Source organism: Channa argus, chromosome 14 (assembly GCF_033026475.1).
Source record: "Channa argus isolate prfri chromosome 14, Channa argus male v1.0, whole genome shotgun sequence".
Taxonomy (NCBI): Eukaryota; Metazoa; Chordata; class Actinopteri; order Anabantiformes; family Channidae; genus Channa; species Channa argus.
In genome coordinates, this window is record NC_090210.1 from 9,275,071 (window position 1) to 9,296,543 (window position 21,473).

The window sequence follows — 21,473 nt, forward strand, 5'->3', positions numbered from 1 at the left end:
TATTTTCTTTGCAGACATCAAGTTTAGCATGCACTGCATGCAAAATAACCATTTGCAATATATGTTAGGGTATATACACAAATACCTACACCTGGATGTGTATTTTATGAATCTCCCGCACATTACAATTGTATGTGTGTGTCCATATACAGTTAACAGAAACAGTGGACATTTTAAGGCACAAGAATGAACTAATATGTGGTTTATAGAATAAAACCAGGTAACTGACATGTTCATATGCCTGATTTAAAAAAAAAAAACAATTATCAAGTAAATCTGTTCATAAGAGACACATTTGTAATGTATAATAAAACCAATGTATAATAAAACTGCCGCTGCTCACTGTGTATTCTGGTGTAGTGAACTCCATGACAAAGCTTAGACAGATGAGTGGAATCTTATTTTGTTCAAATGAGAATGTGATCATACTCGGTCACGTAGTGGAGCACAAACTGGGAAACAACTTTTAGAACACAGTGCCTGATGGCTGGTGCGAAGGCTGTGGTCCAAATTGTTTGTTCTGGACTAAGCAGTACGTTTAATGTAAATACACACCTGATTAAGCCTAACCTACATAACGAGAAGAGCATGACTTCTCTCCCTTCTCCCACAATACATCACTAATACGTCACATTAGTGTGACCTTGACCAATACTGTGTAATTGACAAAGTCTATTAATTGTCTAATCATTGACGTGGAATCCCCACTCAATCTCTGGCTCATCGTCAAGGCGTATTACAAGGTAGGACACCAGCTGGAAGAGGTTCTGCCACAAGCCCAAAAAGAGGTACAAGTAGAAATCACTGACATCTATTTGGCAGTGTATCCCAGAGTAATTCATATCACACACACACTCGAAACTGTTCACATAGTTGACACAGAAGCCTCCGTTCATACATGGATCTGAGGCACATTCATCCACATCCTTCTCACACCTGGAGGGAAGAGTAAAGAGAGAAGAATTAGGCTATATATTACAGAACAAACTACACCGAATTAAATCCAAGTGGGAAATACTGCAGTAGCTGACATTTTGAAAACTTGGTTGCAGTAGAAATAGGTATGGTTAATATATAATAAGTTAATATAGCAAATCTTGCAGACACCAAGTAACTTTTGTAGCGTTTTGCCAACCGTTAAAACAAAGACTATTCTTCTTCATTTTTAGCTCTGTTTTTGTCATCAGAAAATCCCAAAGGGAAATATGCATAACTGTTTAGAAGCACAAACCCGCTAATTAGCTTATGCATTCACCATCTAGCAGCTAACTGTTAACAGTCCGGTGCTGATCAGATAGGGTGCAGTGGATGTTTGTTTGAAGTGTGTTTTCTGAAATCAGCACCTGGCTACATCTGAAAGCTACAATTCTCTGTAGGAGAACTTCAGAGTTGGGTTGTTATTTCTGTGAGATTGATAATTTAGCTATTTAATACTATATATTAATATACATGTTTTAATTATAAGAGCTTTAAACACAGATATGTTGCAGGATGTGTCAACTTTTTCAAACTCATAACCCTCATTTTAAGTCCTCAGAAGTTTTCACTTAATAAATTATTTCAATTTAGTCACATTGATATGTCTGGGTTATACCGCTATGACTTGTGGGCTGTATGACTAGTAAATATAATTAAGACCGTCCTACCAATGTCCTTTGAATCCAGGCAAGCAGAAACAGGTGTGATTGGCTTCGGAGCAGTTCCCTCCATTAAAACAGCTGTAGTTCCATCTTGTGCCCACACATGCAGATACAGGCAACTTAGGAAGTCTTAAAAGACAGAGTAAAACACGACGTGTCACTGCCTTCCAGACTAGTGAATTTACCACACCCATATTAACACTAAGAGGTTTTTCTTGCTGTAATCATGCCTATTGCAGCACACATGCTCCCCAATGGACAGTTCTATCTCCCTTTCTCTTCACCCTGTATACCTCAGACTCCAGGTACAACTCAGAGTCCTGCAATCTTCTGAAGTTTTCTGATGACTCTGCGGGTGTAGGATGTAGGGTAGAGATATCAAAGAGTATCGATCAGCGGTGGACAGTTTTGTAAACTGGTGTGAGCACAGTCATTTCCAGCTTAACACCAGCAAAACAAAGGAACTGGTGGTGGACTTGAGGAAATCTGGGACTCCTGTCAATCCTCTCTCTATACGGGGAGCGGGGGTGGAGATGGTTTAGGATTACAAATACCTGGATGTCCACCTGGACAATAAACTGGACTGGTCAGTTAATACAGCATAGGTCTACAGGAAAACACAGAGCAGGCTGTATTTTCTAAGGAGACTACGGTCCTTCATCATCTGTAACACCATGCTGCTTTTACGAGTCTGTCGTAGCCAACACCATCTTCTATGCTGGGGCAGCAATATGAGGGTGGCAGATAGTAACAGGCTGCAATAAACTAATAAGGAGGGCTGGTCTCTCTGCATGCTGTGGCTGAGAGGAGAATGATGTCCAAACTCCTCTCAATCCTGGACAATCCTCCCACCCATTCCACTGTGTGCAGCCAGCCAGAGACCAATCACAGTGAAATCCTCCACAGAACATCACAGGAGGTCCTATCTCCCATTGGCCATTAAACTGTTCAACTCATCCCCCTTCTGAGGTGGACTGACAGGTCTAATCTATTATTTACTTTACTTTATTGTACGGTAAATTATTATTTACCTCTTTTTTATATTATTTTGTGTTTAGTTGTATTTTGATAGGATTATTTGTTTTTTGGTCTATGTGGTTTCTTCTTGGTTTGGTTGAGGTGCTTTTCCTTTCTTTTCTACTTTTCTTGTGGAGAGCAGCTGTAACAAGGAGACACAATTTTCCTGTAGGATTAATAAAGTGCTCTGAATCTTGAATCTTAGATGTAGTGGAGTAAAAGTCAAAGAAGCCATAAATAAATCTACCTAAGTACCTGTACTTTGTTACTTTCCACCACTGGCTTTAGGAGATTTCCTCATGGCCAATATAGAGAAATGATTACAGTAAGTAAAACCTGTCAATATGTTCACCTGACACGCTTAAAAAGTATCTAATCTAAAAAAATCTATCCTTGAACATTTATTTGGTTTCTTAAAAAGTGCTAATGTATTCAATTTTAGTATTTTATTTAAATGAACTTACGGATTAGTCTCAATGTACCATGGAATTTCAGGAATTTTCTCACTGTAAGAGACACAGTTGTAAATCAGTACAACTCAGAGCTTGTTGTTTTATAGGTGTGTGCTACTGTTAAGTTGTTGTCAAAGAGATATTAATTCACTTACTCGCAATATTGGCCTGTCAAATTCTGAGGGCAGAGGCAGGTGTACCTCTGGAAGCCTTTGAGACATGTGGCACCACTGCTGCAATTGCTGGTCTCACACATATCAACTTCTACCTCACACAGTTCCCCACTGTAGCCCAGCTCACATACACATGTGAATCCCCAAGGTAGGTTTGTGCAGTTACCGTAGATACAAGGTCTGGAGACACAGTTGTCTGTCGGCTCTTGACACAGCGGTCCTGTCCACTCAGAGGGACAGATGCAGTGATGCAGATCAAACAGATCTTCACACACGCCCTCGTTCTGACAAGGATTGGATTTACACACACTGGCTCCCCAGCAGCCATATTGTGGGGCAAAGCTGCTTATTCTTGCAAACTGCTCCTCCTGTGGTCTGGGGAGCTTCAGTTCTGTGTCCAAGTAGAAAGGGAGAAGAAGGCCTCCAATCTTAACAGAACCCAGACAGCCAGAGAAATTGATTCCAGACTCTAGGCTCAATCCCCCCAGGAAGATGTCTGCTCCCTCTTTCAGAAAATTCAGGTCCTTCACAGCTGTTCTGGACATTGTAAGTTTGTTCTTGCTGCCATCCACAGCCATGACCCACCTGGAAGATGGGAGCATCTGGTTCTCCAGGCTGAGCTCCAGAGTGTGCCACTCTCCATCACTGACTGAACACTGGCTTTGAATAGTCATCTTAGGGGAAACTTTAGCATCTCCAGACTGGAGCTCAATGACCAAGTGAGAGTCTAGGAGGGAAACTGTGAGGTAGTCTGAATCTTTTTGTCCATGAAGTAAGGTGGCAGCAGACTGTCTTGTTCGAAAGCTGAGTGACACATTGGTGAGGCTGCGTTTAACCTTTCCATTGCTGCGGTAATGCAAAATGTTGCTTTCACTTCGAAATGTCACATTAGAGAAACCTGAAGTGAAATTAAAGAGAAAAGAACCAGGATTGCAATACAATTTTACTAGTTACTGTAGATTTCCCATTGATTTCTTTTATTATAGAGAGACATGTGATCACACTTTCATTCAAATTTTGCTTACTCCTCACTGGAAATTAGATTAAAGTAACATTTAATTAACTTCAAAGGGGGTGCATGTAATTTAATTTTTTAATATTTTACTATAACTTTTTTTATACACTCCTTGACCATTTTTGATACGTCTAATGATGAAAGAACATTTGTACTTTGTTGAATGTGTATTATCATTATGTTAGATTTAGGGTTAAATTTGACCATTGCTTTTTCAGTGTAAAGGGAAGCAAACCTAAACCCAAAAATAAAAACCCTACATCTAACATAATCGGAATCCACTTACAGCTAGTACATCCATCCATTATCTGTAACCATTGTCTGTGCACCCTATCTCAGCTGTTATTATGTGAGAAGCAGTGTACACCCTGGACAGGTTGTCAGTCTATCTGGCAGTGCCAACCACTTCATCAGCTAGTATAAATGTTATTAATATGATTAGGAAAGTTGAATGTGCATTAAATATTATATTGTTTTAGTCCTTTGGAACTTTAAAAATAACTGGATGCAAACTTTTACACCCAACTGTACACCCCACAATAGCCAAAACAGATTGTATAATGTCATCTGTAAATAAAGCCTTGAATGTGTAACTATTTTAGATCAGTCTGCTCCTTTGCTTTGTGAGAACATGTGACATCTTCAGACTCGTCATTATAAACTTCCGCAGGCATGTGGTGGTAGACTTAATCTGACCAAGGATTATCACGTCTTAAATGAATCCTATGTAGGATCCCCTGCCATGACTCTGGCTTCTTCTGTAATCATCCATTCTCTAATTAATTGGTGCATGCACAAGCAAGAGGCCACACAATTCACAGTCCCTCTAGGGCCGACAAACCAACCTCAGAGATGGGGTGTTTTAATAAAAATGCTTACACATCTATTATGGGTATGGGTATCCAGCCATGTTTTGCATTTCACAAATGGCAGCAGCAACAATAGTTGTGCGTACATTACTATTTAGAGCAGACATCCTATTGCCCTGCCACCCTCAGAGAGTCTGAGTTTTTTAGCCCAAAGTTGGATATTTTGAAGAGAATGTTCTTTCTAAGACAGGAATACTGCAACAACAGGATACTGATACTCACACTCAAAGCCCTGTGAGTGAGGCTGACAAACAGCAGTGGCAGGGCAGGGAGACAGCTCACACCATTTTACCTCCTCACAACGCTGCCCTGCAGTGTTAGGGGGGCAGGTGCAGATGAAGTCATCCCACATGGCGTAACACATGCCCCCATTAAGACAGGGGTTGACCTGATGAAGAGAAATCAGTTGAAGACTATCAAACAGTGTGCCTTGTAAGTTCTCCAATGTCCTCTGTCAGTTCTAATTCATTCATTATTAATAACATGGCAGATGTCAAATAACTCACAGCACAGACGTTGCGACTGACACATCCTTCTACAACATTGATGAGTTGCTCCAGGTTGTGTGATTCGACTGGAGTGGATATGGGATAGAACTGCAGGCGCCTGCTGTTAATCCTCAGATCTTGGATACATCCCTTAAAATAGCCACCAAACGAAGCAGAGGCTCTTGAGTCTGGTAGCCCTCCCACGAAAACCAGATCTCCAGCATGGGCTTGGATGTGCCTGATGGACATAGAGCCCTGGATCTGTGCTGACTGGAACAAGAGGGCTTCTGGTCCTTCCAGCTTCACAGTCACCAGATGGAAATGGCCATCACTAATATCTTCTGTACCCACAATAGTCTCAAAGTTGTTGAGCTGCACTTTGACCGTGCCTTCTTCCAGCCACAGGCGGAGGTACTGGCTGGTGCTGTTAGCCAAGATGAGGAGCAGGCCACTGGACTGTCGGGTATGGATGAACATGGACAATGTCATGGTATCACCAGGGTCATTATCTAGTGAGAAGACAGCATAACTGTCCAGTTTTCTGTGCCCAAACCTTGCAGTTACATACTCTGTATCGATACAGGGAGAAAAGAGAGGCATGGCATTAATGTTTGGGAAATATTATTCACTTTTAAACTGGTGAGAAGACCAATATTACACTTATATAAGTACATAAGTATAAAAGTAAGGACAGACGCCTGTTAGCTTCCTTTAGTCTGGACTGAAACAAGGAGAAAGAGTTTGCCTTGTTCTGTCTAAAGGGACAAAATCCACCAGTGCCTCTTATAATAACATGTTATATCTCATATGTTTCATGGGTTATTTGACTGTTGGCTTGTAGCAGTCACCTCAGGTGATTTGTGATGGTTGTGTGGGAATTGCTCTCAGCCAATAAGTATTGTATGATTATGTTTTTTTTTACTCTTTTTATGAATTAAATAAATAAGATACATTACACAGTTTTAATAAATGACCTTTAGGATTCACTTTCCCTTCCATTACCAGTATTTATGCTGCGTGAAGTTAACTCCTGGTAGATACTGAAGTAGATCTTCTTAACTAACTCTTCACCAGAATGAAATTAAGCAACTTTTTCAAAATGTGCAACTGCACTTTTAAATGAACAAAACTTGTACAATTGTAAAGTTAGCAGTGGCCCAAACAACTATTCAGTAACTTAAGAACTTGTTTTGTCAGATAGGTGATGTTATATCTTTTTTCAGTATTATTTTATCAGTTCTCTCTCTTTTCAATAAAAAGATGCCAAGGTGTGAAAATGGCTCTACGTGGCAAGAGTCCATAAGACACCCTGATGTGGTAAAGTGAAGGCATTCAAAGTAAGCTGCTAAAAAACACGTTTTTTTAAATCCCTTTCCCAGGTGTTGCTACACGTCTTCTAATTGCATGACTGTGTGACTGAGCTCTGTGCTATTTTTACTGGCTGTCTAAGCTTCTTTAATGTCTACTGACAAACTTTAATTGATAACCATTGAACTTCTGCTGTAACATAAAAGTAGAGTATGTAAGTAAAAGTATGAACTTTAATGGACCCACACCGATTTTTTTGTCTTGATCCTTGTGATTCATGCTCAGACCCAAAATTGTCATTTTACTGTGTTAATTATTGCAGGAAAGTAGCCAAGCCTGGGTTGTTGTATAGTAAGTTCAAAGAGGTTAGTGTGTTTGGTTAGATTTTGTTTAGGGAAAATAGGAATAAAAAAGTCTACAACTGACCTAAAAGAAGTTAGATTTTACTTTGTGATGTAATTTAAATGTGGAATGGCATGCATTCGTTTGAGGATGTGTATCTTACCCTCTGCACAGTTGTTTCCCTCGTATGGCATATGGCACTCACATATGTAGCTCCTCCAGCCCTGGCTCACACAGCTTCCTCGGTTCTGACATGGGCTGTCATCACACTTGTCTTTGTCACTGCATCCCACAGTGATGTTTGCCTGGGCATCTGATTGTCCTGGCACTTTAACAGGCAGTACCAGATGGGAGTTCACAAACACATCTCTGAAACAACCCAAAAAAGCAGGAGGATAGTCTGCTTCATGCTCTGCTCTGCCCAAACCCCAGCTTCCTCTGACTGCTCCCAGAAAGAGGCTTTGATGAACTGTTCCTGGCTCGGGGAGAGCAGAGGCTTGCTCAAGCAGCTGAAACTCAGTGCTGGTTTCTCTGGTGCAGTTTCCTTGGTTACAGACCAGTCTGATGAGGCTAACCACTCCGCCAAGTGATGCTTCCACCGTGTGCCACTTGTTGTTGGATAAGAGCTCTGGGAGCTCTTGAATGAGTGTGCTAGAGCCTTGTGCTCTCAGGCTACGGAGGCAGAGATGCCCATCCGTCAGCTCAATGCTGAGGAGCAAGTTGTTCACTCTGCGCTGCAAGAGGGTGCCAACTGGTCTGCCTGTCCTAAAGCTGAATGTGACATTAAGAGCAACCTCAGGGTCTAAAAACTGTGTGTCTACATACATGTAGCCTCTGGATTCAAATGAGAATACAGTGGTGGTCTGACATTTAGGGCCTGTGAAGCCAGCAAGGCAGATGCACGTATAAGTCTGTTGTTCGTTTATGATTAATGGAGAGCATATGCCTCCATTCTCACAACGGTGGTCATCACAGCCTGAAAGTGCAATTGTGCAGGTCTCCCCCCCATATATGTGCCCATTTTGGCTCTGCTGGGAGCAAAGGCATCTGAATCCTCCACTGTGGCTCTCACATTCTCCACCATTTTGGCATGGCAGTTGTTCACATCCATTGGTGTCCTCACTGGACAAAGTGCCTGGAAAGACAATCACAATGTGTTATAACCTTGAATGGTTTATGTATAAACTTAAAAAATATATTTAGGAAAGAAACAACTAAATAAAAATGGTTCACATGAATACTTCATACAACACATAGACAAAAACATAAATTTGTTTTACAAGTGAAATACAAAATGTACAAACTTATGTTATACTATACATTTGCTGTTAGGTTAAAAACTTTTTTGTCCACATAGTGGATAATTATCTTCAGCTTCACCAGGCATTTAAAACGACAGCACAACACCAAACAGAAAACAGACAAAGAGAATACTACCTGCATAAAGCAGCCATAATATCCACACATGCACCCTGTATCTAAACATTTTTCTTAACAACTCCTCTAAATTACTCAGTGTTTAGGAGTATCTTCATTTTAAGTCAAGTGGAGTATACTTGTGTGTGACACTCTCCAGCTCTGCTACTCCATGCATTTATGTGTTCAGTGAAATGTTAGGCGTACTGCAAGACAGATAGGATTAAGCTAATGCACTTACAATGTCTTACACATTAAAGGTGTTGGTGAAGGGCGGTGTTCATCCAGGAGGCTAATTTGAGCAACTCCAAACATTTCCCCTGTTACAACCATCTAATATGTATGTGACTACCGGAGGCTGATATGAGGAAAACATGATGTGCAACAATTTTGGAAACTTATTTCCCTGAAATTCAAAATGTGTTTACATCTTGTTTTATGTGGAAGGCAATATTCCCAACAATTACAGCTACACATAAAAAACCTGAAACATGGGCATAAGCGTGGATGCACACATTTAGAGCGTGTCCTCAGTAGGGGATTGTTCAGCTGCAGGAGTTGGCTGAACTATTGCTCAGTCTTTAAATAACATAAAGTGAGGACAGTAGTTCTAATCTGGGAAGGCTCTTTCACAGTGAACACAGGTGTCATCACTGCTGTATTTGCGCACATATGATAAAATGCTTCAAGTAAAATGTAAAAGAAAGACAATATTATGTGCTCAAAATGTGCAGGCCAGCTGTGGCCTTTCTGCAGGGAGTTTGCGTGTTCTCCCCGTGCTTGTGTGGGTTTCCTCCCACAATCCAAAGACATGCGTGTTAGGTCATAAGCGACTCGAAATTACCCGTAGCTGTAATTTTTATTTCGCGTATTTTATTAATATCTTGTGGTTTACCTACATGACATATCCACTTAGTAAATTAATTATTAGTGTAACTTGTAATACCTGTCCGATTAGTGTAGCCTTGCATTATATTCAAGTGCATTTAGTTGGTTGTATTTGCACCACTGTAAACGCTCTACGCTTAAGTTTAGCTTTGTGACTACATTACCCATAATACCACCGTCTCATGAACCCAGTCGCGAGACTTATGATATTGCTTGTGTTTAATTCACGTTTAACTTGTATTGCGGTAAATTGCAAACTAAGGAACGTATTAAATATACACCTAGTGTTTACTTAACGATTTACTTTTTGCTCTAAACGTCAGATGGCGGTTGCTGAAACAGCCAATGGAAGAGCGGTTTGTTGCGTCGTCCGACGTTTCTGGTGGGACGGCAAAGTGGGGCGTTACAGATATCCAGGAAGTTATTATTCCCATATTTATTGGTCATATTATACATGTTAGCTGCAGTGTGCGATACTTTTTCAACACGGGTGGTGTCTCCACGGTAAGATAGTTTAAAAAATGTCCGGATATAAAAGCTAAAGTCTGTTATTTATGTTGCACTAAAGGTCGTTTGTCAACGCTCTCCTCGGAGGGGGCCCGCCCGTGACACTAAACATAATGTTAGGGGTCCTTGAGGTGGTGAACGAATTTGCAAATGCAGGTGTCTCAGATGATAGAATAGAATAGAATAGAATATACCATATATTGTGTAATATGGTTACCAGCATAACCTCAATCAAGTCTAAATCTTTACATTTCTCTAGGCCCTTATTGCCTAGTGAGTGCAGTCTCTTATACAATTAATATCGGTTAGATAGTTTTCTAATAACATTGGAGAAATATGCCCTAAACGTTATCAGTAAGCCGTTATTGTGCATCTACTCATGCATAGTTTATACAGGTATTATATATTTCCAGCACAATGTCCCCTTCATGTCAGGATCATACTGTGACTACATGTATGTATGTATGGTCAATCTATGCACTGTTTCTTTTCTTCTTTCAGGAGTGGTTTATGGTACTCTATTAGATGTACCAATGAAGAAAAGGTCTAATACTTCTCTGCGTCCTAAACGCAGCAGACAGGTCAGTGCCAGCAGTGAATGTGCTGCAGAGCAAGGCACTGTGCTATGCTCCAACACTCCCCCATACTCTGGACATGTCCCAGAGTCAGCCTCCCACACCAGACACCTGACTATATTGCAGAACAGTCACAGTCTTCTCAAGTTCTTGAATGAGGACCGAGCCCGGCAGAAGTTCTGCGATGTGTCTGTGTCTGTTTGTGGAAAGCTCTACAGTGCCCACAAGGTGGTTTTGGCCCATGGGAGCAGCTACTTCCACGCAGAGCTGTCCAAGAATCCTGATGCAAAATGTGTAACACTGGACCATGTGGACGACTCCGTTTTCCAGAACCTGCTTGGCTTTTTATACACTTCAGAGTGTGTTGTTTCAGAGAGTGACCTCCCAACTCTAACCGAAGCAGCCCGATTTCTGGATATGATGGATATACTAAAGCTGCTAAATGAAGAAGGTGATGACCACGCAGTAAGTTTAGTTCAAGCCCAGGCTAAGATAAGAAGGTCTCCTGAGGTGGAAATGACCCCAGGTGATTCAACAACAGGTGATACACACATCCAGAGCCAAAGAGATATGCGGAGTACAGTGTGCAGTCAGCAGTTCAGCACTCAGAACCCACAGCAGAACCATTGGATTGGATGCCATGCTGATGCACAGCAAGAAACTTTAACTGAGAAAGAGAAGACGGTAGGTCAGAGGAATGCTATCACTCGGAGATCAGTTCGCAGGAGGAAAACACCCACCAAGTATCAGAGAGAAACTGTGGAGAACACTATCCACACTACTGATAAAAGGACTGTATCACTAAAAGATCAGGATGAAGACAGAGTGGATCAAGTCACAGGGGTGGATGTGAAGAACCCAGTTCCAAAATTGGATGTGAATGAAACCTCTAGACCAGCTCATGGGGATGACGAAGTTGACGAAGAGGAGGTAGAAGAGGGAGGAGATGTGAACGAAGATGTGGCTAACCAGAAGAAAGTTGCTGATGTTTGTGCTGCAGACAAGAGTGTGAATCATCAGCAGGTTTCAGATGTGGAAAGGACAGAGCACCAGGCTGTTCCAAAGGCGGAAATACTCTCACCAGCAGCAGGAAGTTCAAACCAGCACCCACTTTATCCTGCTGGTCTGGCTCCAGTCATCATCCAAAATGCTAGCAAGAAGACTCTCAAATGCCCAAAATGTGACAAAATCTTTGACCGTGCAGGTGTGAACAATGATGGAGTATGATCTAGATTATTATCAGTGATGTTTTCTTTGTAGTAGTAGTTGCTATTTAAATGGGATAGTTGTATCAGCAGTATTACTCATTCAGTTAAAAAGGAATTGCTTTATAGCTCATACTTTAAAGTTATTCACTTTATAATGGCACACAATTAGTATGTATTCAATTTAGAGGTTTAGGATGATTAAATAAGTAAATGTTTGGCATTTTTGCTTGATTAGCAGCAATTATTAGAATAAATTTTTATTAGTTATCTACATGTTCTCCCATTCTCATATTTATAAAGAAGAATGATAAGAGCTTTTGTTTAGTTAGCAAATTTCCCTTTGTTCTCTCTCGCCTGTTGCAGTTTCCAGAAAATCTCTCTAATAATAATTATTATGGTCGTTAGTAATTGTAGCAAAACCATGTTTGGTTACAGTGAACAAGCTAATGTCTCAAATGTGTTTCTGATGCTGTAAAGTACACACGTACTTAGAATAATCTCAGTTTCTACATAAATTTGACCTAAAACACTATCAGGTTTTCAAGGAAGTCTTAAAACCTGATGCAGCGAACCCAGTTCAAAAAATTAGATAAATAATCACATTTAAGTCATTTAATTTTACATTACATCACACCAAATTCTGAAGACACAGGTTCACATAGTTTTGCCACTCACAAATATTTATTTGCCACGATGTAATTTTTTTTCTATCATTTGTTTAATTGGTTTGCAGTGATCTATTTTGGCTCATAAACATACAGATGATGCACCTTTTCTGTATTTTGTTAGGAAAATATGAAAGTCACACCAGAGTGCACACAGGGGAGAAACCATTTCAGTGTGACATCTGTCTTCAGCGCTACTCTACCAAGTCTAACCTGACTGTACACAAGAAAAAGCATGCCAGTGACGCTCCATTTCAGAAGAAGGAGCACAAATGCCCCTTCTGCAACAAGCTTCATGCCAGCAAGAAAACCCTGGCTAAGCATGTCAGAAGGTGAGGCAAGACATCCAGTCCACACTCAGACTACGTTTCCATTACACTTGCCATTCAAAGTACATTTAGTTAAAATAGACATTGTTGTGTTAGTTTACTAAGTCTAGTATCTGACTAGCTAACCGTCTTTATTGTAAAAACAGATTTCCAAATGACCTTATCTATATAGTTAAAGCTAGTCATAGTATTTTTTGTGAAGGCATTTTTGGAAAAAAGCACAGCCGGGGTTGATGGGAAATGTCATTAGCAAGTACTTGGTTATTAACCAAGTACTGGATGAAGTATAACTTTGGCCTAGAAATAGCACTAGAGTAAAAAGTTAAAACGATCCCATTGAAAAAATTAAAAGTTAGGGACACAAAGAAAAGTTGGGGTTTAGTGTGTTGCTCAAGGAACTGAACTTCTAATCCAGCAGTTGGTAGACAACTAGCTAGGATTCCTCTCTCCAGAGTTTGTTCAGTCTGGACTAAACTGGTCAACTGAATGACATTTTCATCATTACTGCAAGATGTTCACAGCTGTATTGTTGGATGTAGCATATGAATGTAAACTTGATAATGGAGACAGAGTCTGCTAGAGCTGCACAGTTAATTGTTGTTGGATTGCAATCTCGATTTTGAGTGTTAATAATTCAGATTTTATCCAAATCTGTGCAGCCCATTGTCCACAAATGCCACAATTCCATAAAATAATTTAATATTAAGGGAAACAAAGTCTTAGTTGTTGTTGCACTAACTCAGCAGTGGATATCCATGATGCCATTACCTTAGCTGCTGCTACAGTTATGCTGTATGACCATCTTCACTGTTCCATCAGGTTTCATCCAGACCACATCCAAGAGTTTATTACCAAGAGGAAGAGTGAAGGCGTGAAATGTGCTGTAAGGACTTGTTTCCATTTCAGAGTATTCTTAAGTACAAGCTACATATTTTTTGTACCATGATATTCCTAGAACTTGTATGTGTTAATTTGCAATTAAGGTCACGAATTAATAAAGTGATTTTAACTGTCTATAACTTTTAAACCAGATTTGTCTGAAGACCTTCACACGCAGGCCTCATCTGCAGGAGCACATGATCCTACACACCCAAGAACGGCCTTTTAAATGCACCTACTGTGAAGAACACTTCAAGTCAAGGTTTGCCAGGCTGAAGCACCAAGAAAAGTACCACTTAGGTGAAAAGTGTACCATGAAAAATACAATCTTAAGAGATATCATTCTTATCATTGCAGTCTGTGCACCAGATAAAAGGGTTTTCATCATGTTGCATTTTCAGGTCCTTTCCCCTGTGAGATCTGTGGCAGACAGTTTAATGACACAGGCAACAGAAAGAGGCACATCGAGTGTACTCATGGAGGCAAAAAAAAGTGGACCTGCTTTATATGTGGCAAATCAGTAAGAGAAAGGTATTTCTCTCAATCCCTAAACTTTACCCACATTTTCCTGTCTGGAAGAGCACTACATTATTTAGACCTGTGGCAATGTGTATGTTTTGTTTAATGATGATTTTTACTGATAGGACAACCTTGAAGGAGCATATGAGGATCCACAGTGGAGAAAAGCCTCACCTCTGTAGCATCTGTGGCCAAAGTTTCCGTCATGGAAGCTCCTACAGGTGGGTCCAGTGACATTTGAGTAAGGTGTCTGATGTTCAGTCATCGCTCTGTTTCCTATAACGCACCAACTTGTTACCTGGACAGGCTCCACCTTAGAGTCCACCACAATGACAAGCGCTATGAGTGTGACGAATGTGGGAAAACGTTCATACGTCATGATCACCTGACCAAACATCAGAAGATACACTCTGGTACAGTATCATACATACAGTGCTTGGATTTTTGTTGTTGTTTTTTTGGGCCTCTTCTTTTACCATGGGGCACATTTTATCTTGTTCACACAGATTTATTATAAAATTATTAGTTGAGAAATACTGTTATCCTTTAAATTCCTCCAAGCAGCATTTTCATGAACTTTTTTTATTTTTTGCACTTGCATCTCATTAAACGAAAAATCTCTGTCTCAGTGCACTTTGCTGTAATGTTTTCTCTTTGACCTAGATGTTTTTCTTGCCTTGTACCTCACTTGTAAGTTGCTTTGGATAAAAGCATCTGCCAATTGAATAAATGTAAAAGTAGCCCATGTCTATTACAGGCGAGAAAGCACACCAATGTGAAGAATGTGGCAAGTGTTTCAGGCGCCATGATCATCTGACGGTACACTACAAAAGTGTTCATTTGGGAGAGAAAGTTTGGCAGAAGTATGTTGTCACAGGAACAGTTAGGCTTATTCTACTTTTTTTTTCAATGCTGTATAAGTGGTAATATTCTCTTTGGCAGATTTTGAAGTTTTTGAAGTTTGGCAGATGTTGGTATTATCTGTATCTATTGCTGAGGGTGTTTTTTTCCCACAGGTATAAAACAGCTGTACATCAGTGTGAGGTTTGCAAGAAAGAATTTAAAGGAAAGTCCAGTCTAGAAATGCACTTCAGGACTCACTCAGGTCAGTACACAAGAAAGTCAGTAGATACATTTGCTTGAAAACATCCATTTAAAGGTTTTCCAGCTGTGCGTAGCTAGTGTAGACTAATATCAGTGCTGACATTTTTCAAAAACTCTGCCTCTATCTGGCATTTTAATGTTTCTAGCTTTATTTTAAAATAAAAACCCTCTTGGAGGCTCTTAAATAGGCCCATGGTGAATACATACAAGATATTTGGCTAAAGTCTTAGCAACTCATTATTCATTAAGAAGACATGGAAATAAAGGAGAAGTATTTTTTTTGTATACAACTATTTAGTCCATAGAAACGTAATTAAAATGTTATTTTTTTGTTTTTAAATTTTTTCCTCAGATGGCTTGAATGCTTACTATGACCTACAATGCATAGACAACAAACAGACTCTCACATTAATGTTTTAATTTGCGTTGATGTTATAGGTGAGAAACCCCACAGATGCCCCGTGTGCCATCAGACTTTTCGGATCAAGAAGACTTTGACAAAGCACATGGTGATTCACTCAGACGCTCGTCCTTTTAACTGCCCTCGGTGCAGCGCCACCTTTAAAAGAAAAGACAAGCTCAAGTACCACATTGACCACGTTCACAGCACTAGATTTACTGAGCAGCCCCTTAACACGCTTAGCGAGGACAAAATAGTCTCCAGTCCCTTTGAAAATACCTCAAAGGCATTTCGCACTGAACCCAAGTCTGTCCCAGAAAGCACCCCCTGTACCACAAGCGTCTGTGTGCCCGTCACCTTAGTTCCTGTGCAGATGGCAGGAGAACGGCAGGGTGACTTAAACCCAACTCACGGGGCCTCGTCTGTTTCCTCTCAGACTCTCAGTGTTGTAAGCATGCAGCGTCAAGGGCAGCAGGAAAACTCTAGCTACCAGGCAGCAACAGACCTGGCATTCTTGGAGAAGTACACCCTAACCCCTCAGCCAGCCAACATCGCCCACCCTGTGAGGCCGGACCAGATGCTGGATCCCCGAGAGCAGTCCTACTTGGGCACGCTGCTAGGACTAGATTCAGCATCGTCTGTTCAAAACATGTCCAACTCTGACCACAGACAATAATGCTTCTTAGTGTCAAACTGGAGCCTGAACACAAAGTCAGGCTAAACTTTAGACTGATTTAGTTTTAGCTGTGGTGCAGCATAAGATAACTTCTTTGTTGTCTGCCACGGATCTCAAAGACAATTTACAGGATATTTTTTTAAAATTGGCAGAAACATTAATTGCAGTTTAATTAACTGATAAAAAGATCCATTAGTGGATGGTTTTAGCTTCTTTCTAATTAATTAAATTAATTCTGGGGACTCAATGTGTTTCTTTACCAAATCAATAAATGTATATATGTTAATAACAAAAATATTTACTAGTGCCAGCATTGTAATACAGAGGAGACTTTTATTAAGGACCCTTGACACAATTTCCTTCATGTACTGCCTATTTAAACTGCCAGACTACAGTAAATGTTTTAGCATAATATTACAGTATTAGTAATGTAATCATGTAAGTGTATACAGACATTGTAAACATAGACATTAACTTACATAAGGATTTTAATAATTAGGGACAAAAGAGAGGTATAATTTGTTTACGTAATTAAGGATTAGAAAACCAGATAAAAACAGTCAAGTGATTTCAATTTCATAGTTTGAAACAATGGTGATGTTTAAAGTTTTTGTTCTTTACAATAAAATTGGAACTGAGAACACTGATGTGTGTGATTTGATAGACCTGTGTTGCATGTCTCCAGTCACTTGGAGGACACACAACAGTGATTCAGAACAACAGGAAGACAGCTCCTATCATTTGTAGGCATTCATAGGTGCAAATGAAAAAACATAAATGGATCTAAAAGAAGCCAGTAAGATGTGTGAAAAAAAAAAAAACACTGTTGCACTCAGGCTTGTTTTCAATCAGCAGTCAGCAAATCCAAAGGACTCAGTAACTTCTTTCATTTGAGTTCCTCAGCATGTTTTCTGGTTAGAAGACAAGTTTTAAAAGATAGCAAATATGTCAAAAAATAAAACAAAAATGCATGACCTTAAATAGAAATGAAAATATAAACACTAATATTGTGTTTAATGAGACAATTCCAAATGAAACTGAAATGCGCATCAGTTTAAATTCAGTGCAATTCTTTAAAAGCTAGATTCAGGAGTAAGACTCACCGTTTTAATCTGGACCTGGCTGCAACCTAAAAATAAACACAGCTGTGAATATGTGAAGCAGCTCATTTGCTTCACACAGAAGTGAGGTCTGGTTTACTAAATGTCAGCAAGTCAGGCCCTTTGTGTTTTCACTGAATTTGATAGTATTGTTTTAATTAACTGTAGAAGAATCTGCTGTTACAAACATTGTGTCCTTACCCTAACTTAAACACACGAACATTACACACACACACACACACAGACACACGCACACACATGCACTCTTGGCTGTTTACTTGACAATGATTCTTGAAAAATAAGAAGCTTAAAGTAATACTTACATCTACTTAATGTAAGTGTTCCATCAGTGCATGTGGCCACAGACGAATTCTCAAACCACCACTCTGGTTTTCTTACACATTTTAATTCCAGTTTCTCACCATTTTTTACAAATATTTCTCCAACAGAGACTAACTCATCACGTTCATCGGTGTCTACAACACAGTGGGCAACTGGACAAAAAGTAATAACAAAAATGTGTTAACTTCGTTGCCCCAGCCAACCTTGTTAATGGGTTTTTGGAATAAATGGGGTTTGGTTAACTGGTTTATACCTTTGCAGGTGGGTACTTCTGACCACTTGCCGTTGCTGTAACACTCCACCTTTTCTGGACCCACTAGTAAGTAAAAACTATTGCACTGGTATTTCAAAAACATTGGTTTAGTTTCCACAACTTCACCATTTTGAACATTTGGGCGTTTTCCACAAATGTTGACTGAAATAGAAAACAAAGAATTTTGTAATTTCACCACACATTTAGATTTTTCTTAACTGTTGACTGATAGATTAAATCAATACCCAATTAATTGAATAAAGGTAGATTAACTTTTCAAATTTAACAGAAGAAAATGTTTTTTCTATACATTTTCTAAAAAAAAACCCAGTAAAAACAGTAAAGGCGTGAAATGGTTGAGACATTTTTTGGTAAATACTATGTAAAAATAGAATATATTGATTTACTTGTTGTCTTTTGAGGTTCAAACTCTGTTTCAGATCCAGAACTGGTAGAAGATCCTGTAAGAAAAGAACATTTTAAGGTAGTACATTTTATTTAAATATCTTTATATAGCAGAGCCTTTCTTCTGTGATTGCAGTGAGAGTGAACCAAACCTGTGAAGTTTCTACCATCAGCAGTAGGAGAAATGTCCCCACTTTGTTCTTGTACACACACAAACAAACACACACATATGGGAGGTGTGACAGACATTTCTGAGGGTTGTTTCACTTTATTCAACTGATGTTGGCGTTATGCCAACGAATGCGACAATACACTGATGTAGATGTTTCTAAAGAGGGAAATGCATTCAACATATTTGTGAGGTACAGTAAACACATAAAGCATCGACTAATGACTAACTTCACCAGAAAACTCTTTGCTCTGCAGGATGTGAAAGTGAAAAAAACTGCCAATGTTTTTTTTAATGTCATGTTTTAATGTCATGTGTACCATTGTTTCTTTATTCCACTGATTAAAGCCACTTTAATAAAAAATCCTAAAAATATTTTAAAGCACATTTTCCACTTACTGCATATTGGGCCTTCAGTCCAGGCTCCAGATAAGCAAAAGATGGATTTTGTGGTGTTTCCTCCCTCTGTAGTGTATCCATCTTCACATTTATACTGCACTTCAGAATCTACAGCAAACAGCTCCTGGTATTCCTGATTGATTATTACAGCATGGGGGACTTTAGGGGGCTCACCACATGAATGAATATCTCCTGCAAATAAGACATCATGTATAGAAACAGGAAAAGACACAGGCTGTGAAAGTGAAACAAACTGCCAATGTTTTTTTTAATGTCATGTTTTAATGTCATGTGTACAATTGTTTCTTTATTCCACTGATTAAAGCCACTTTAATATAAAATCTTAAAAATATTTTAAAGTACATTTTCCACTTACTGCATATTGGGCCTTCAGTCCAGGCTCCAGATATGCAAAAGATGGATTTTGTGGTGTTTCCTCCCTCTGTAGTGTATCCATCTTCACATTTATACTGCACTTCAGAATCTACAGCAAACAGCTCCTGGTATTCCTGATTGATTATTACAGCATGGGGGACTTTAGGGGGCTCACCACATGAATGAATATCTCCTGCAAATAAGACATCATGTATAGAAACAGGAAAAGACACAGACAGAAATTATTCTGGTCATTGCTTCATTTTTTTAAACAGACTTACTTTCACAGATGGGCAAAGAAGACCATGTTCCATTATTACACCTGGCTGTTGCAGCTTGATTTTTGAGTTTATATCCTTTGTCACATGTTACCCTAAATACTTCACCTTCCTCATACCAGCCATTTTGGGTTCCCCTATATATTGCATTGGGAATATTTGGTGACAAGCACAGGTTTTCACCTGTAAATAAGAAAGAGAGAGCAAAACCAGAGTTTGTTATGAATAGTTGGTGTAATGCAAAATATTGCAGCTGATGAAAAAGGAACAAAATTACTGCCAACAGTTGTGGACATTACAAAATAACTTTTAAGAATGTACCATAATACTAATCCTCTAAAATATGAAGTAATATTTATTTGCAACCCCTGTCACTAAGTTATATATTATTCCGTTTTGGAGCAATATTTCCTTCTAAAGATCCTTTGCCTAGTTTAGTTTTCCTTCCTGTGTTTCCATTCTGTTCAAGAAACATTTGACATTTTTTCATTACATTTTTACACTTGATGTATTGGTCTCTTTCAAAAAAATGTACCTTAAAAAAAGAGAAATATCCAGATATTTGAAATGCGATTTTAAGGTTGGTCTTGTATAACTGCTGAAATGGTCGAACGTTGATTATGTTGCATGAATCTGTCTATTTTGACCTTGTCTTGTGTTTACTGAGATAATTTATAACATCAGAGGTTTCGAATCCCTGTCAAGCAAACATACTTACCTATACATTGTGGTTTAGGAGACCACACACCATTTTCACATGTGCTTGTTGCCCACCAACCCTCTGCAGCTGGCTTACGTCCATCCTCACAGGCATAACTGAGACTTGTTTTATGAGAATAACTGTTTTGATCAGGAAAAAAATATCCACCAAGCAGTGTTGGAGCAGAACAAGGCTGTGCTGCACTTTGTGCTGAAAAACGATTAAACAGTATGATAAGCACACATTATATTTAAGAAATTAGAATGCCTCTAAATGATAGAAATATTCCTACCACGCAGCTCTCCAAGAAACCAAATCAGGAGAACAAATCCAAGATATCTCACAGACATTTTGTCAAGAATGAAATAACAACTACGAAGCAGAATGAAAAGCCTCTTGCGGAGCCAGACAGTTAATAATTGCCCAGGGTATTTCCTCAAAGAGCTAAGAAGTTATGAAATAGCAAACATTACACAGAGTTACTGTCAGCATGGTGTTGTTCAGAACACACAAATACACAAACACCGTACTCTAGTTAGTTAGTCTCACTTTTCCAAAGCATGAGTTAAACAAGGCTCTAAATGTATGGATCAGTAACATTTACAGCTGTTGTTTCAGTTGTTTTTTAACATTTCCTAACATACACACCATGAACTTTTTGGAGAGCGGAATTAATATTAAAGCTCACATTGCTCTTGTAATTTCATGTTTGTTTTTTAAAACCCTACAAATGATTAATTCGTCCCTAAATTTCTCAGGCAATGATTCCTTCTAAACTCTACGAGATTCTTGATAGTCCAGATTCCAGATTGATTTGGACACACTGTGATCAGAGGTCAGCACTATCACAGACCAAAACACAGTTGCACCAAGGAAAAAACATTACAAAGTGAACTTCTGTAAAGAAAATGTTAAATATAAAGCAAACATAGACACACTGTCATGTTCCATAGTACCTCATGTGGGATCATAAGCTCATGGG

At 39.2% G+C, this 21,473-nt stretch overlaps 3 protein-coding genes across 5 annotated transcripts; 1 reads left to right on the forward strand and 2 right to left on the reverse strand.

Moving 5' to 3' along the window:
* Positions 1-29: 29 nt before the first annotated feature.
* Positions 30-9,691, reverse strand: LOC137098430 (protein crumbs homolog 1-like). Its single transcript, XM_067474653.1, has 8 exons — positions 9,667-9,691; positions 7,468-8,439; positions 5,673-6,223; positions 5,389-5,554; positions 3,265-4,180; positions 3,122-3,163; positions 1,647-1,769; positions 30-936 (listed from the first exon to the last, which is right to left on the reverse strand). The coding sequence occupies exons 1-8, from the start codon at positions 9,689-9,691 to the stop codon at positions 684-686; spliced, it is 3,048 nt and encodes a 1,015-aa protein (XP_067330754.1). The 3' UTR covers positions 30-683.
* A 243-nt stretch (positions 9,692-9,934) lies between these two features.
* zbtb41 (zinc finger and BTB domain containing 41) lies at positions 9,935-16,593 on the forward strand. Its single transcript, XM_067475782.1, has 11 exons — positions 9,935-10,112; positions 10,617-11,894; positions 12,688-12,895; positions 13,712-13,775; positions 13,924-14,071; positions 14,173-14,302; positions 14,416-14,511; positions 14,597-14,703; positions 15,048-15,153; positions 15,307-15,395; positions 15,833-16,593. Exons 2-11 carry the CDS (start codon positions 10,649-10,651, stop codon positions 16,468-16,470), a joined length of 2,832 nt encoding a protein of 943 aa, XP_067331883.1. The 5' UTR covers positions 9,935-10,112; positions 10,617-10,648; the 3' UTR covers positions 16,471-16,593.
* A 190-nt stretch (positions 16,594-16,783) lies between these two features.
* Positions 16,784-21,467, reverse strand: LOC137098985 (complement factor H-related protein 1-like). Of its 3 annotated transcripts, XM_067475783.1 has the most exons (12): positions 21,448-21,467; positions 20,784-20,935; positions 20,510-20,701; positions 19,795-19,974; positions 19,515-19,706; positions 19,139-19,330; positions 18,723-18,770; positions 18,573-18,626; positions 18,166-18,327; positions 17,894-18,064; positions 17,574-17,599; positions 16,784-17,381 (listed from the first exon to the last, which is right to left on the reverse strand). In XM_067475783.1, the coding sequence occupies exons 1-12, from the start codon at positions 21,450-21,452 to the stop codon at positions 17,370-17,372; spliced, it is 1,386 nt and encodes a 461-aa protein (XP_067331884.1). In that variant the 5' UTR covers positions 21,453-21,467; the 3' UTR covers positions 16,784-17,369. The 3 variants fall into 3 exon arrangements, with proteins under 3 accessions (XP_067331884.1, XP_067331885.1, XP_067331886.1); XM_067475784.1 differs by lacking the exon at positions 18,723-18,770; XM_067475785.1 differs by lacking the exons at positions 17,894-18,064; positions 18,166-18,327.
* Between the last annotated feature and the right edge of the window lie 6 nt (positions 21,468-21,473).

Coding starts and splice junctions, on each gene's coding strand:
- LOC137098430 (XM_067474653.1), bottom strand. CDS start 9,691: ATGCAAGGCTACACTAATCGGACAG. Junction 8,440..9,666: donor AGGCTACACTAATCGGACAG/GTATTACAAGTT, acceptor TTGTCTTTCCAG/GCACTTTGTCCAGTGAGGAC. Junction 1,770..3,121: donor TGGTACATTGAGACTAATCC/GTAAGTTCATTT, acceptor CTGTCTTTTAAG/ACTTCCTAAGTTGCCTGTAT.
- zbtb41 (XM_067475782.1), top strand. CDS start 10,649: ATGAAGAAAAGGTCTAATACTTCTCTGCGTCCTAAACGCAGCAGACAG. Junction 14,072..14,172: donor CCAAGAAAAGTACCACTTAG/GTGAAAAGTGTA, acceptor TTGCATTTTCAG/GTCCTTTCCCCTGTGAGATC. Junction 14,704..15,047: donor ACATCAGAAGATACACTCTG/GTACAGTATCAT, acceptor TGTCTATTACAG/GCGAGAAAGCACACCAATGT.
- LOC137098985 (XM_067475783.1), bottom strand. Junction 19,707..19,794: donor TTCTTTGCCCATCTGTGAAA/GTAAGTCTGTTT, acceptor TCTTATTTGCAG/GAGATATTCATTCATGTGGT. Junction 18,627..18,722: donor TGATGGTAGAAACTTCACAG/GTTTGGTTCACT, acceptor CTTTTCTTACAG/GATCTTCTACCAGTTCTGGA.